At 43.1% G+C, this 16,441-nt stretch overlaps 1 protein-coding gene across 1 annotated transcript in view; it reads left to right on the forward strand.

Moving 5' to 3' along the window:
- The first annotated feature begins 4,533 nt into the window (after positions 1 to 4,533).
- LOC147709666 (vomeronasal type-2 receptor 26-like) overlaps positions 4,534 to 16,441 on the forward strand; it is a 102,460-nt gene continuing 90,552 nt past the window's right edge. The window contains exons 1-2 of the mRNA XM_086926066.1: positions 4,534 to 4,713; positions 8,272 to 8,395. Of these exons, the coding sequence (XP_086782192.1) occupies positions 4,534 to 4,713; positions 8,272 to 8,395 (304 nt within the window). The remainder of the gene's footprint in view (positions 4,714 to 8,271; positions 8,396 to 16,441) is intronic.

Genomic DNA, 16,441 nt, shown 5'->3' on the forward strand with positions numbered 1-16,441 from the left:
CGCCGATTTTCTGCGCCGGTCGTGGGTGGTCACCGAATGACACCATCCCTCCAGCCAGTCCCACACTTCAGCAGGAGACTCAAAAAACCAGGTCTTGCCATCTGATTCAATGCGGAGCTTCGCGGGAAACAGCATGGAGTACTTAATGGATTGTGCACGGAGTGCCTTCTTCACTTCCAGGAAGCTTCGTCGATGAGCCTGCACTTTCATAGTGAAGTCCGGGAAGATCGTGATCTGGGCATTGTCAATCCGTAAGGGCGGTCCCGCCCGTGCCGTCTGCGGGAAGACATCTCGGTCACGGAAATTGAATACACGGCAATGATAGGGCGGGGCGGAGCGCCCGGCTTCGGTCTGCCCCCGGGGACCCTATGAGCCCTTTCTATGGAGAAATAATTGGAGAGTTGCTTCGGTTGAAGGTGTTGCAGGACCAGTTTCTCCACAAAGAGATCAGCGGCCAGCTCCTCAAGGCGCTCCGGAACCCCCAGGATGCAGAGATTGTTGCGCCGCGGGCGTCCTTCGTAATCATCAAGGAGCATTTCCATTTGGTGCTGTTGTTTCTGGAGTTGAATTACCTGTTGTTGCAGTGTGGAGGTATCGTCAACAAGTGCCAGGGTCTTGATTTCTATGTCTTTCACTTTGGAGTCCATTTTACCAAGGTCTGCACGCAACAGTGTCACTTCTATGTTTACGGAGTCAATGCGATTCTCTAATGAGGAGCGGACCCCCCGATTGCTTCCATGACATCGTCCAAGGTGGGGGGGGGTCTCACCATAGGAGGGGGAGTCGCTGTTTTGAGAGCAGCCTCTGGGGCAGTGTCTTTGGGTTCCCCCTTGGAGCCCCATGAGAGCTTGTTGATTTGCCTTTGGGTGGGAGGTCGATTTCCTTTACTGGAGGCCATCCTGATACCCAGGTCCTGCAGGGGGTCGTTAAGGCGCTAGTCTGCAAGGCACACTTGTCGGAGAGAGGAGAGAGGAGGGGAAGTCTCTTGTTAATACCAGGGGGGGGCAGCGTACCCCTTGCCTCATGAGATCTCAGTTCCGGGAGAGGCCGCGAATCCACAGGGCTCTGGGGGGCAAGAACGAGTATCTGTTCACTGGTGAGGAACGGGGGTAGGGCAAAACCACTCACAGTTATACCTGCTTCACCACCAAAGCAGGATGCAGAATAGTACTCAGTCACACCCGGGCAGTAGTGGGAGTCATAAAGGCAGTAATCTCCACAGCGTGGGGGTCTTTCTCCTGTTGGGCGCCTCCAGCAGTAAGGGTGGGCACAGGGAACAAGAGCACCAAATCGGAGCGCAGATGGAGAGGCAGGTGCTTTGCAAAGCGCGCTGAAATGGGGTCCAGAGTAGTGGGTCACGGTGATGTTGTGAGCCTCGATGGTGCCATATAGTCCCCCACGTGTCAGCCAGTCGAAGCAGGTCGGGGGGAAATGTGGGCCGGATGTCGAGGCCGTAGGCGCAGTCGCTCCTCATCAGAGTGGGAGAAACAGCATCAGCAGCAGTTGCAGTACGGTGGTCCCCAGCGGTAGGCCCAAAGCCGGGGACTCGCCTAGGTGCGGGCCCCGAGCGGGTGGGGGAGGCCGTTGTTTACTGCACCATGCCTCACCGGTGGGGGCTAACAGGGCATGAGTGTGCAGCAAAGGTGGCGAATCGCCTCCTCAAGACTCGGTGAGGCAGCTCATCGAAATTCAGGATTCTCTGGCGTGCGGGGCAGCCCTGGAGTGTAGTGCAGGACGTGAGACGGCAGCAGCCGCCATCTTGGGCTGAGGAAGGTCCGATCGCCAGGATCCTGTTGCAGCAGTTTAGGGCGACCCAGCGGGCAGCATGGACCAGGCGGGAGCGCCCAGAGAGGCAGCAATGTATTGTTAGTCGATCCTGGGCATTATGAGGGCACCAGTGCAGGATCAAAGGCACGACTCAGTCAAGGCCAAGCTCTGGGCCCTCCACTTATAATACATGCTCCTGTTCCCGGAAAAACTAAAGGTCCTCTTCCAGACCCCAGAGGCAGTATGGGCATGGGTAGGGGAATGGCCAGCACCACGCTCCCTAGGCGGAATGTCCCTGGATAATCAGGTGTCACGTGCGGGCGCTGCCTGGCAGAGCTCCCCCAAAGGTGAGGTCGCATGACCTTGGGTCATCAGCAGAGATCGCACAAGAGTTCCCCATATGCCCTCAGTAAAACTACACAAGACAAGATACACCACAATGGCCATGGAGTACAGCATTCCCACTCGGAAACAGATGCAACACAGGGACCTGGATCTCCCGGCCAACAATCCGACTTCAATGGCACCAAAATGTCCTGGGCCAGAATCACGTCATCCCCTGGAGAAGGCAATCCAGCCACTTGAGGAAGGGGAGGAGACAGGAAGACCACCAGATGGAGCTCTCTCGAGTAGCCTGAACCAGTGGAACTGAGTGTTGCAACCTGACGCCGGCGGGGAAGCCCCCTTGCATCAAAAAAGCCCCACTGGCTTCTCCTTTGCAGCGTTACAATGCTTTGAATTGTTGATTGATTGAGTGAACTACTGAGCAATGAACTGTAAGAGTTTGGGGTTCTGATTTAAGGGAGGACCGACAGACCGATCTACTCTCCTTAGCCAAGGCTCACTTCCAGAGATGGGGTGGCAAAAGGCTGTAGGGAGATGGAGGGAAGTGGGATGGGAGAGACAGAACAGTTGGGGTTTCACAGTTTTTTAATGTTGGTTTGTTATGCGCAGGGATCAGGGTGCCAGAACATCTTTACAGACCAAAACACACTCGAGACTCTCACTCCTACACACCCCTAGATTTTAAAACCCAGGGTCCACAATGGATAGTGATATCATGTCCCACACATCTTCCTTAATGGTCATGACATAGAATGTAAATGGGCTGGTAGATAAGATTAAGCACGGATTAGTGTCGCAATATCTTAAGAGGCTTCACCCTGACATCATAATGTTGCAAAAGTCACACCTCCGGGGCACAGAATGTGGTTTTATTGGCCGTGGTCCATACAAAGTCCTGGCATATGCTGGGTCTCCTGTGGTGTGAGAGGGGTGGCTATCCTGATTAAAAAGGGTCTCCCCTTCCATGTCTCATGTCTTTGGTGGGACCCCCTGGGTGGAAAACAGGGAGTCCTGGGACTATGGGGTCGAATAGAAGCCATACTGTTGTGTGCGTACACACCACCCAGGCTATAAGCGCCTTCCATGACTAAGGTGATGGACATACTGATAGAGATGCCCTTAGCTCTGCATTTAGTGGGGGGCGACTTCAACAATGTTATGCACTCACAGCTAGATCACTCGGGAGGGGGAGATAGACTTCCAATGACCACTCCCCTTAGGCGATTCTCCTCAACATTGGGTTTGATAGATGTTTGGAGGGAAACTCATTCCCTAGTCCAGCAGTTCTCCTTTCACTCTGGGACCCACGACACATAGTCTAGATTGGATTTCATATTCATCCCTAAGGGTGAGCTATGGGATGCAGGGACTGCAGAATACAAGGCTCGGGCCTTTTGGACTACTCCCTGTTTCTGATCGAGATGGGCTTGAGGGAACAGGAGGGCATTCGCACTTGGAGACTGAGTCTGTGGGACTTAAGCAATGCCAAGATAGCACGTGGACTTAGGGCAGACTCTTTACAGGAAAACAAGGACTCGGTCTCCTCTGGAGTGACGTGTGGGAAACGTACCGTGTAACGTGGCAGAGCCCAAAACTGCATAGCCTGTGAAAAGAAGGACAGGGATAAAGCCTTAAAAACCTAGGAAAAAGAGATCATGGAACTTGAAAGACGGTGATCCTGGGCAACGACCCAGACATAACACGCTGATTGGCAGCGCGGGTAGAGGAATATAGGGAACTGACCACAGAAAATGCCAATAAGTTATAGCTGGCCTCACTACATCACCTTTATGAAGTAGGGGACAAGGCTGGAAAGCTGCTAGGCTGGATCAGTTGGCAAGAAGTAATGAACAGATGGGTAAGGTAGGTATTTGATTCTCAGGGCCTCATCCAATCTACCGATGACTGGGTTGCCAATGCCTTCGCAGGGTACTGTAAGGATCAACACCATTCCAAAACGTCCAAATCGTAAGCCGAGATCCAGGCCTACCTTGAAGGGATCCCACGCCACTCTTAGAGGAAGTGGAGGCACAGAGCCTGTAAGGAGAACTGATGTTAGTAGAGGTCCAGGACGCGATTTCGAAACTTCATCCCGGGACGACGCTAGGCACCAATGGGTTCCCCGCTGAATTTTATAGACGAAATACAAATATCCTGGGCCCCCATCTCCTCGACTCTTTATCGATTCACATGAGGAAGGCATTCTCCCACCATTGTGGTCATACCAAAGGAGGGCAAGCATTTGACCAATGTGGGTCATGCAAACCAATTTCCCTGTTAAACTCGGAAGTCAAAATCTTGGCCACCATATTGGCAACACGTCTCCTGGGGGTGATTGAGGGTCTGGTCCATGAGGATCCATCGGGATTTATGCCGGGCAGATCCACTTGTTTAAACCTTAAACGCACCCATAACCGGCTCATGAAGGTACGGGATCGGACCAGCACGCAGGTGTTCCTATCGTTGGATGCCGAGAAAGTGTTTGACGTGGTTGACTGGCTGTTCCTTGATGCCACTCTGGTCAAACTGGGGTTAGGGCCTAAATTTCGTAAATGGGTCGCACTTCTTTATAAGTGGCTGATGGCCATGGTGCGAGTGAACGTAAGGTGCTCGTCACCCTTTCCTATCGAGGGAGGAACACGTCAGAGATGCCCCCATTCCCTCTCCTTTTCGCGCTCACCCTCGAACCCTTGTGCGTGTGCGATACTGGTACACCCCTCCATCCGTGGTTTCTATATTGCACCCACGGACACTATAGAGGAAAATATTTCTTTATACCCCGACAATATCCTGATGTATATATTGCACCCGGCAACAACCTTCCTGGCCCTATTTGAATATATTATTTATTATGGCAGCTATTCTGGATATAAAATAAACTGGAACAAGTCCACACTCTTCTGCCTGATCACCACACAAATTGACTGTCCCCCGCCGGGAGACATTTGAGTGGTGTAGAGTGGCTTTAAATATCTATGTATCTTCATTACTCCCTATCCTGAGGTTTGTAGAAAGGAAAACTTAGGACCCGTCCTTACTAATTTTAGATTAGATGCAGAACGGTGGAGAGACCTCCCGCTTACTCTACTGGGTCGTGCAGCCTCAACTTCTTTACGCCCTGCAGAACCAACCCCTTACTCATGCTGTCATTACAGAGATTGATGGTATACTCTGACTGCTACTGTGAAAAGGGGGCCACACCAGAATCACACTTAAAACATTGCAACGCAATCCCTACAATGGAGGTATCACCCTTCCTGACATTCAGGCCTATTACTGGGCATCTCTTCTGATACTCATTAACAAATGGATACACAAACACAGACAGCACCCCACATACCGACTAAAGAGAGAGGTCATGTTGCGCTATTCGCACCTGCAATACCTATATGGAAGAAAGGGTGGCTCTCGTCTGCTACCCGCGACTCAGGAGACCCTGACGGCATGGACAAGGGCGACTAGGATCATGGGCTGGACAGGGACGGGGGTGACGAAGGTCACCCCACTTTGGGAGGGGACTGGCTTCAGGGAACTAAGCAAGCTCTCTGGGTTTGGGACCTGGGACCTCCTCGGGATTTCCACAATGGCATTATAATTGCGAAAGGGCACTTCAAACTGTGGGTCAATCTTTACCAAGAATATAATATGAGTGACTCACAATTCCTCAAATACGCAAAGCTGCACCACACATGGCTGACATAAAACGTTTCAGGTGACCAACTAGAATATGCGCCCTTGGAGGGTAGACTCCTGAAAGAGGAGCTCGCCCAGAAGGCGGTCTCATTCACATACAAAACAATAACCAACAACATTCCAGACGGGTTGGGGATACTCCATTTTGTGATGGGAGAGAGAGGTAGGAGCAATGGAAGACAGACTGGGAGGCGGCGCTAATGTACCCTAGGGAGGTGGCCATACAGGCGAGACTCCGACTTATTCAGTTGAAGATATTACATAGATCTTACTACGATAGAGATAGACTGAATAAAATGGGGGCGCGGAGTCTCAACTTTGCCTGGCCTGAGTTGCGGCCAATGTCTGATTCTTCCTCATGATTTGGGCATGTCCTGAACTCCAGCCTTTCTGGGGACAAGTGCTGAGACTACTAGGCACTGTCTTGGGGGTGACGCTACCAGTGGAACCCAGTTTGCAATACTTGGGTTACCGAACAAGGTCAATATCACCGATCGCAACTGACTTTTGCTTCCTTAGGGTTGGTGGTCGCGAAGAGAGACATTGCCGGGAAATAGGGGCTGGCAGATTAGCCGACTATTCAGGAATGGATGAGGGGCATGGACATGTACATGATAGCCGAACGAATGACTTACCGAAGCAGAGGATGCCCCAAGAAACTCCACAAAATTTGGGACCCTGGGAGACGACACTTTGAACTTGACTTAGGGGGAAAAACACAACAGTCCGTGGTATTTACTACGCAAGGGTCTCCAACACTGAGGCCTGATGATGCGTTGCCCTCAGGATCACTGGCATGGCCCAGACACCACTTTTCCCGGACCCCATGAGCATAGGCGGGATCATAGAGTAATGACATGTGTTGAAATACAGGTCTACGAGAATCCTGGGGAAGGAGGGAGAGACAACCTGGTGTGGGCGAGAAAATATATGCATTTATTTGTGACTATGCTTTTGTGGAGATCTTGTCAAAGCTTGTACTGCGCTGTTTGTTTTGTTTTAAAAATAAAAAAATATATATTTTTTTATGAATCTTAATCCCTCTTGACCCCATCCAGTCTATGTTTTTTGCTAGTGCGTTTCAAGGCAAGGACCAGCCATATGCAAATCACTCTTATTGTTGCTCAAGTCTAGCCTGAAATTCGAGACCTCACCTCTCTGTTGGGATCACAGGTAACCACTGACATATGCCTGCTTTCCTGGGCCTCATTAGGTGCAGGTTGAGTTATATGGCACAGTGAGGCACAGGACCTAAGTATAGGCAAACCTGTCTCATTTCACTGAGAAAAACTAAAATGAATAAGTCATGTTTGAAATGCTTAAATTAATCTCAGTGAGAGGTCCTTGCTCTGTACTGTATTCCAGTTCTTTGTTGCCTACATTGCCACTGTAGACCGGGACCAATGTATGCACACCATCCTTGGTCCCTCCCCAAAGGGGACAGTGCAGCCCAAATTGCTAGTACCTGGCCCCTCTGAACAGCAACAGAAGCAACCTCAAACCGATGTTGGCCTTTTTTTGGCACCATGTTAACATGTGGCATCTAATATTACAATACTAATATGGCCTTCTCTATTACACCTCTCCTGACTGTGTTTAAATATAGCATTTAGTAGTAACGCTCTTCTGCTTAAACTCTGGCAATATTTCCTGCGGTCCCTACATCCAATATACCGGAGATGAAACATTATAAACACATCTGCACTCCGGGCTCCAGTTGGAAATCTCTGTTTCCATCTGTGCCCATTTTCTCTACCTTGCTCCAGTGCTTTGTTCCTTTGGGTAGATATAGTGCAAACTAAAGTGGAAACTGATGTAGGAAAAGACAAACAAATCATAGCTGGGAGTCACCTAAACTGTGCTTTCATCATTGATGGCTACAAGCTATTGATTAAATGGCAACTGTGTTACAGAATAATTTCCCTGTTATTAATTAATGCCTAACCATGTATAGCACACTGCATAACTGATAGACATTAAGGACATGGAAAAAAACGTAATGTCTGCAGAATTCAGATCATGTGCCCGGGTTTATGCAATCAGCTTATAGATTAATCGTCAGACTGGTATTTACCTTGCTTAATGTGAGCTGGTGGTTCCTGGTGCTCAACACTGGCACTTAATTGTCAACACTGGCACTTATGAAAACCTGCCACAAGGTGGCGCTATTTGTGTAATTTGGAGATGAGCACAAAAACAGTTGTTATTAGTTTAGAATACATTGAAAAGGACTAATACATGCTGCTCAAGCTGATCTTATAGCTTTGGGGGTCTGCAATAGTCAAACCTGTGTGAGTGTGTGACGAGAGCCTTGTCACTTTTTCTTTAATTAAGCACTGTATTAAAACAGTTTACTAACGGATGATGGTAGCATCTATGCGTAAAGCAGTACTTTGTTCTATTCCACGTGCCATACAGCGGCTTTATACTGTTTAACAATGTTTTCTGTGTCCCCCTTGCATGCAGGTCCCGCGCGCGATCTGCACTGAGCACTGCCAGCCTGGGTACCGAAAAGCACATCATGAGGGGCAACCAGTGTGCTGCTATGACTGTCTTCCATGTTCCTTAGGAGAATTCACCAATGAGAGTGGTGGGTGGCATGGAGCAGATGGTACTAAGGAAGCTTGGCTTCACCTGACTAGTGTTTCTGATTGGCTTATATGTCCATGGCAAGAGGAGATTGGGGTCCTGCATCCTGTGATAGCAAAATGGAACTTAAAGCCAAACCATTTTATATTACATAAAACAAACAAAATTGATTTTTGGGTCACTGGGGTTTCACCCCCCTAGGACCTTATAAGTTGCTATAAAAAAGCTTTGCATGCATACCACCTAGAAAGCAATGGAGATCAAAAGACCAGACCAAGTCCTACAAAAAGGAACACATTCTGCTTGACACTACAATCTGATCCTTCATAAGTGATTGCACACATCCACATTGTAATATTGTGTAAGCGAGTTCATGCATTCCATGATACTAGATTCTGATTTTACATAGGTGATTTTATGCAGCCCTTTGCCACTAATATTAAATATTCCTAATATGAGTTGTATAGATTCTCTTGATATTATATTCGGATCACATTAAAGAGATTGGAAAGATATTCCACTCCACCCCAGCATGAGGTATTGCACGAACACCAATGAAACTACATTCCAGACATGGTTCTACATTTCATCCATGAAGAAGCGATTTCATGGCACTATTAACATTGCTTGCATGGATTCAGCAATTCATGTTTATTTTGTAGAACTGATTTATTGTGCACTATGACACTGAGGACCCCATTAGGATGGCGGGCAGATTGCCCCCGCCGTGCCGGTGGTGGTGACTGCCGACCCGGTGGGGGCAATTTGCCCGCCATCCCTGTTGAAAAGACCCCTGCCATATTATTATGGCTCAGGGGTCCGCAGCGGACGGAAAGACCGTGCGGCGCATTTGCTCCCCGGTCGACTTGCGATTGGGTGGAAAAAGCTGCAATATGGTGGCGGTGTCTGTTTGACACCGCCAGACATATTACAATGTGCATTTAGGAATGCCTAATGCCTCCACGAAAAAAAGGCATTTGGAGTCTGCTAGGGGGGCCCTTTGCGGGCCACCAAGGACTCTGGGGATGGGGGGTAGGGGGTTCACATGGGTGGTACCCACTTGTAGTTCCCTGCGGTGCCTGCCATGTTGTGCATGGAAGTGCACAACAGGCCTCCCTAACATTGTGTCGGGCGGTGCTGAGTGAATGTTAGGGATGCAGGATGTGCCCGCCACTGTGGCAAGCGCATCCTAATAGCACCCACAGGACCCCCACCCTTATGACGGGCGGTCCATTTTCACGACCGGATGGCGGGCGGACTTTGTCATCCTAATGGGGCCCTAAATGTCTGTCTTGTATGAAAATCTGCATATACAATATTGTTTTTTCAGTGTAATTTTGCATAGGGTGTACCTGACTACCCAAGAAGCAAAATTGCGTACAGGATTGAGTGCACATCACTGTCATTACATATTAATTATTCTTGCATCAGGGTTTGCATAGACAGCTGTGAGACTATATTTCAATCACGCACCCAGAGTTGCACTATATCCTTCACAGGACAGTTTGTACCATAGCATAAGTTGTAGTAGGCATAGCCAAGGTACTACTTGTCAGTTTAGCATATTGAATACAAGACTGCAGGCATATCTGTGATAGTGCAGTGTAATTATTCGTAAGACATTGCAAGCACAGCCTTAAACTAACATTTCATTTTTGTATGCGGTATTGTGGGCACCACTGACACTGTATTTCAGTCAGTCATGCATAAGTGATTGCGTGCACACCCTCGACACTGATTGGTGTAGGGATACTTCACCACAAATTAAATTTGATTTAAATGTGCTGCACTATATTTGGACCATGGCAAAAACAACTCAGTATCCGCCATGGCCAAACTTCTCAGATGAATCGACAGAGTAGGGGCTGTTTCAGAATTGGCTATATGTCTAGTCACTTCATTTAGATCGGTGAGCATATAGCCATTTGTTTACTCCTTGTCACCGCCAGGAAAACTCTGGCAGTAATTGACAGTTAGAAACTAAAAACATGACCATCTGACTATGAAAGATAACTCCCATTGCGAGTGGGGCATTGTTTTATATTTGTATTTTGCCCACAACATGCATACTGTCGCCATTATATTTCAATAATACTGCAGGTTCAACTTACATTACAAATTGAAACTATACCCTTGACACGTCTCACTGCTTTCCAACCTGTATAAGAGATTGCATGCCCACCCTTGAGAATACAATTTATCCTTGCGTAAAGGATAGCAAGTCTACCATTTGAACTACATTGCAATTGTGCACACCAATAACTTGGCTGAAATTAAAATGCCAAAACCTGGTTTGCAAATTGTGCTCCACTTTTTCTGAATCTGAATAACGTGCCAGCAGAGAAAGGGTTATCGCAATGTAGTTGAATGAGTACAGACCTGTCTCACAAGTCATATGAACAAACCCTTGAACAAAATACAAGAGATATTTAACATTTTAGATATATTTGTTGTTAAAGAAGTATGACACATGAGTAGGACAAACTGCAACGGTTTTTGTAATTTTCATAAAAAAATCTCGAAATTGTTTTAGCTTGTAGTAATTTAAAGAAGGTGCTGTATTTTTTTAGGTGTTCAAAATATTTTATTAGAATTTTTTAGTATAGACCACGTACAAAAAGAGCTATGTAAAGGTACAAACGTTAATCCAATGATACAATCAGTATAAAGATAAACATTCTACTTTATGAATAAGAGATTCAAGATTATATTATAAAGTACCTACAAAACAAAATCATATCAGAGCAATGAAAAATAAAAAGGACAACATTGTAAATTCATAATAATAGCTTACAGACCTACTAAGCTAAAAGTTAAACCTAAACATAAATAGATATATTTAAACTGCATACTAACGATTCAAAATTAAATAATCATCAATTGGATTCCAAAAATTTAGATAGTTCAAGTTATTATGAATAATACCAGATAATGTCAAATTAGCACCCTTTCATGTGAAAATTATACAAGCCCACCATGCATGAACCGATAATGAAGGTGAATCTTTCCAATTAGTAGTAATTGTCTTTACTGCTGCAGACATTAAGAAATCCCAAAATTGGTTATTCAGTAGTGGCATTTTAGTGGTGAGAAAAAAGGCTTTGCAAATAACTATTTTATATGATAAGGTATCTAATACATTCACTATACAAGTAATCCTTTGCCAAACTTCATCCTAAAAAATGACAATCATATAACATATGTCTTAAGGATCCTATATCTGAAGAACAATTCCAACAAGTGAAAGAAATTAAAAGTTTGGCAATATATAATTTTAAGGGGTTCCATAAACAATTAAAAAGTATAAAATAATAAGTTTGATATATTAAAACAGTCAACCAACCCAAAACGGAATTCAACCAAATCTTTCTTCATGTGTCCAAAGATAAAGACACATCTAATTCTGCATTCCAAAATATAGAAAGAACATTGATATCACCTCCATCAGAATTATTTAACTTTTTATATAATAATGACATTACATTGGAAGATGACGCAATTGTTTCGAGATACACGTCTAAATCAGAAAAAACAATGTGAATAGTGTTACATAGCAATTCATATTTAACAATATCAGATGATTGTAGATTAAATCTTTGTTTCAAGTAGTCAAAACGTAAAAAGGCATTATTATAAAAAATATCTTTAAAATAAAAAATGCCCGCTCTTAGCCATGAATTCCAAAAATGTGTGTGACAAACTAATTTTAATGATGAATTGTACCACAGCATTAAGTTCAATGTGTTAGAAATAGAACTTTGGAAAACAGTATCTAAATTGTGTAAAATCAATCTAGTAGATTTCAACATTACTGATTTATTGAAAAAAAACGGAAGAATTGGACATTGTAATAGGGGATTTATGATACTTAAAAAAAATCTGGTAAACCATACCCTCCATTGAGGTTAGACAATTTCAATTTTTTGTAAGTTAACCGAGGCGATTTATTATTCCTAATAAATTTAGAAAAGGAGTTATATATAGTCTTATAACATTTAAGAGGGAGTTGAATAGGTATCAATGATAAAAGATAAAACAGTTTAAGAGCCAATATTATTTAAACAGCATCCATTCTTCCCCACCAAGATAAACACAAGGAGAACAACTTTTGAAGTTTAACCTTAAGATGCACCAAAGTAGATTCAAAATTCAGACTCAAAAATTGTTTGATATTGTTAGCAAATGATATACCCAAGTATTTAAAAGTATTTTTTTGTAAAACAATATCTTTCCTTGTGAGCATGTCAGGTGAAGAGTGAATATTTAAGGGAACAAAGTCTGATTAGTTAGTGTTAGTTTATAACCTGAAATCCTAGAGTAAACATCAATGAAATTCAATAATGGAGGAACGGGAGATTCAGGGTTAGCAATATATAAAATAATATCATTAGCATATGCTGACATTTTAATAGGGACTTTGCTTAGCTGAAGTCCTTCAATTTCTGTGCAATCTCTAATAGTAATTAATAGTGGTTGAATTGCAATAAGAAAAAGTGATGGAGACAATGGGCAGCTTGAGACAATGGGTAGTTTTGCCTAGTTCCTCTAAAAAGGAAAAACGTCTGTGAGAGTCGACCATTGATAAAAAGTTTGGCAGAAGGATTGAAGTAGAGTGCTGAAATCATACAAATAAACAAGGAATCAAAATTGAAAGCAGACAAGGTGCAAAAAAGGTATTGCCATTGAATTTTATCTAAAGCCTTTTACGCATCTAATGCTAAAACTCCGGCAGGAAATGGCAATAATGCTCCAGCATCAATTGTGTGAAATATTAGTCTAATATTCTTTGTCAAGTGTCTCTTTTTCATAAAGCCAGACTGATCCACATGAATAATACAAGGAAGTATGTAAGCTAACCTGGTGGCAATCATTTTAGCATTAAGTGTACAGCCTTGATTTATTAAAAAACGGTAATTGGTAACCAGAGAAGGGTCTTTATCTGGTTTCAGAAGGACAATAATCAGAGCTTCCGTAAACTACCCTGAAGTAGACCCTGTATTACTAAAATGTGAAAACAAAGAAAGCTGGGGTGATGAAAGGTGAGACATAATTTCCTTATACAATTCTGCAGAAATACCATCCGGACCCAGAGATTTCTTTAATTTTAGCAATTTGATAGCTGAAATTATTACCTCTACCGTAATACAGAGATCCAATTTAGTTCTATTGGTTTGTGAGATTTTAGGTATACCAGAGCCTTCCAAACAATTATCAATAAGAAATGCATCAGAAGAAGGTGGTCAATTATATAATTCTGAATAATATTTCATAAATTCCTTAATTATATCATCATGGGATAAAGCAACTGAACCATTTGGAGTGTGATTAGCATTCATTTTTTTTCATTTGTTTATATGGAGATAATTAGTTACAAGCCTACCAAAGATATTAGCACTAAAATAAAATGTCTTTGTTGTTAGAGATTTGTATTCCAGCTCTATTGCTTAAAATAGAATTCAGTTCATAACGAAGGTTCTGTAATTTTACCTTATATTGGAGGTAGTTAGAAGTAATATATAGATGTTCAAATGTAGCTATCTGTTTACCCAAATTCTTCAATTTTACTGCTAAAAAAGGTATTTTCATGTGCCATAATGGAAATTGCTTCACCTCTAATATATGTTTAAATGTGTCCTATCGGTTAGTAGTAGACGTGGAGCCTTCAGTATTGAATGAAAAATACTCTAGAATAACCGATAACAGTTTAGATTTGTTTTTGTGATTAAGAACAGTATTACTATTCATACTCCAGGGACCTTGACTATGTTGACTGAAGTTGCCAGATAAAATGCATGATTTTAAAGCATGGTCAGAATATCTATATTCTGAATAGTGGTATTAAAAATTGAGGAAATTAGATTATGAGAAATTAAATAATAATCCAAACTAGACTAGGAATCATGCGGATTAGGAACAAAGTAAACTGTTTAACAGTAGGATTATGAGAGACCATATATTAACCATTTTGGACGTATAAAAAAAGATTTGAGAGAGAAAAATGCTTTTGGAGGACCAACTTTAGCTTGGGATATTCTATCTAGTAATGAGTCTAATTAAAATACCCTCTGATAATCAGAGAAACATTACCCAATTTTAGAATCTCTGAAGTAAATCTGAACCAAAAATCAGGGTCAACATTAGTAGGCCCATATACATTAATTAGGTGGAAAACTTTATTGTAAATTTTTATATTGGCTATAATGAAACAACCTTCAGAATCAGAACGTTGATGTAAAATCTGAACATGTGATTTTTTTGCAAAAAGAATTGCTACCCTATTTTTCCTATTGAGAGCCGGAGATTAAATAAGATCCCCTACCCATTTTTTATTCATATAGGATAACGCTTTATCATCTACATGAGTCTCTTGAATTAAAAAAAAGAAAATAAAAAAGAACTGATTTAATGAATTCCGTAAAAGAAAGAATATGATTTTGTTCTTCTTTTCTCTTAGAGATTATTAGAAACTGTTGGATTGTGCTCGGGGACAACCTATCTCTTTCTTTGCATTCTCTATGTTTTCACAGAGGAGTTTCTGGGGACGCAAGTGGCCGTTTTTCCCCTGTTCCCTTGAGCCACTTATTTGGAAAATACTAAGTTAGTTTGTGTTGCGCAAGTCTTACCCAGCCACTATTTTATAATTTCTTTCAATAAGGGCAGGTAGTAGTCTCATTCGTTTCCATAGGTGACTGTGACTGCAAATTAAAAAAAGTGCCGAAGATCCTCAGGATGTTGAAAAAACTTAGAAGACCCATCTTTACAAATTTACATAGTAGACGAATCAAAGAAACCATATTTATAACCACCATTTCTCAGCCTGGGACGTAGATCCGCAAATCCTTATGAATGTTGACCGTATCTTTAGCAAAGTCTTGATCAATAACATTTTTATTCCCATAGACCATTAATGAAGGACTATCTCTGGCAGCCTTCCGTATCAAAATTAAATGGTGATGACGTAAAACTTTGAAAATCATTTGATGAGGCTTATCTTGTCTTGGGTTGCGAAGAGAAGGGATTCTGTGGGCCTTCTCTATCTCAAATTTTTCAGTAATCCTAATACGTAAAAGACCTGGAAGTAGGTTTTCTAAATAAACCCTGCAGTAATTACCTTCCACATCTTCTGGTAAATTAAAAATTCAGAGGTTGTATTGTCTATTACGATTTTCCAAATCCATCAGTAATTTATGCATTGGTGCAATTTTGGCTGCACTAGCCATAGAAGATTTTTGCCTTATTTTCTTGAATTGTAATAGCATTGTCAGAGACCTTCATGGAAAGACCAGCCATATCTTTACGTAATTTTTTTTTATCTCAGGCGCAATATTGTCTGTATTTGAGCTCACAGCTTGTAACTCCTCCAGCAAAGTAGACAATGAAGGCTCATTAATATCTACTAATTTATACTTAACTGGTGGTGGAGAAATGTTTTGTTTTCAGTTGGTAGACATATTATAGGACTGCTTGCCATCCATATTTAAAAGAAAATAAATATGAGCAACCATGATGGAGCAAGGTAGAACAATATTATATGAGTAATATGAATACAGGAGCGAAATGCTGCCTAAATAGGCACAATGCAGCAGCTATAACCGACAGTGGGAGTGGCCCAAGCCTCACCCGCGCCCTTTCCTGAGCTTCACTTCACCCTTCTGACAGGAATTCCAGCAACACAAGCTCCCAGAACACCGGAGAGCAGCTCACCTCCTGTAACTGCAGCCAATCTTGAAGAAGAGGCCCCAAAAGATAATCAACAGAGAGAACTCCCTCTCAGATCCTTGTAGTCAGTTCAAAATAAGAAATGCCAGCCTTAAATTATCATAAAATCACCGATAATGGGCATAAATCGTCGCTGCTCAGTGGGAAGCGGCCATCCTGAACGGAGCGCTTTCACGACTCCAAGAAGGTGCTGTATTGATGTCATCTTCTGTTAAATTTGATTTCTATATGGACATTAGTTTGACTAATAAAGTAATGAAGAAATGTCTAAAGCTGCAGAGTACAAAACCTCACACAGAACCTCCCAGTAGCACTATGTAGATTAAAG

The sequence above is a fragment of the Lissotriton vulgaris genome, chromosome 6 (genome assembly GCF_964263255.1).
Source record: "Lissotriton vulgaris chromosome 6, aLisVul1.2, whole genome shotgun sequence".
Lineage (NCBI taxonomy): Eukaryota > Metazoa > Chordata > Amphibia > Caudata > Salamandridae > Lissotriton > Lissotriton vulgaris.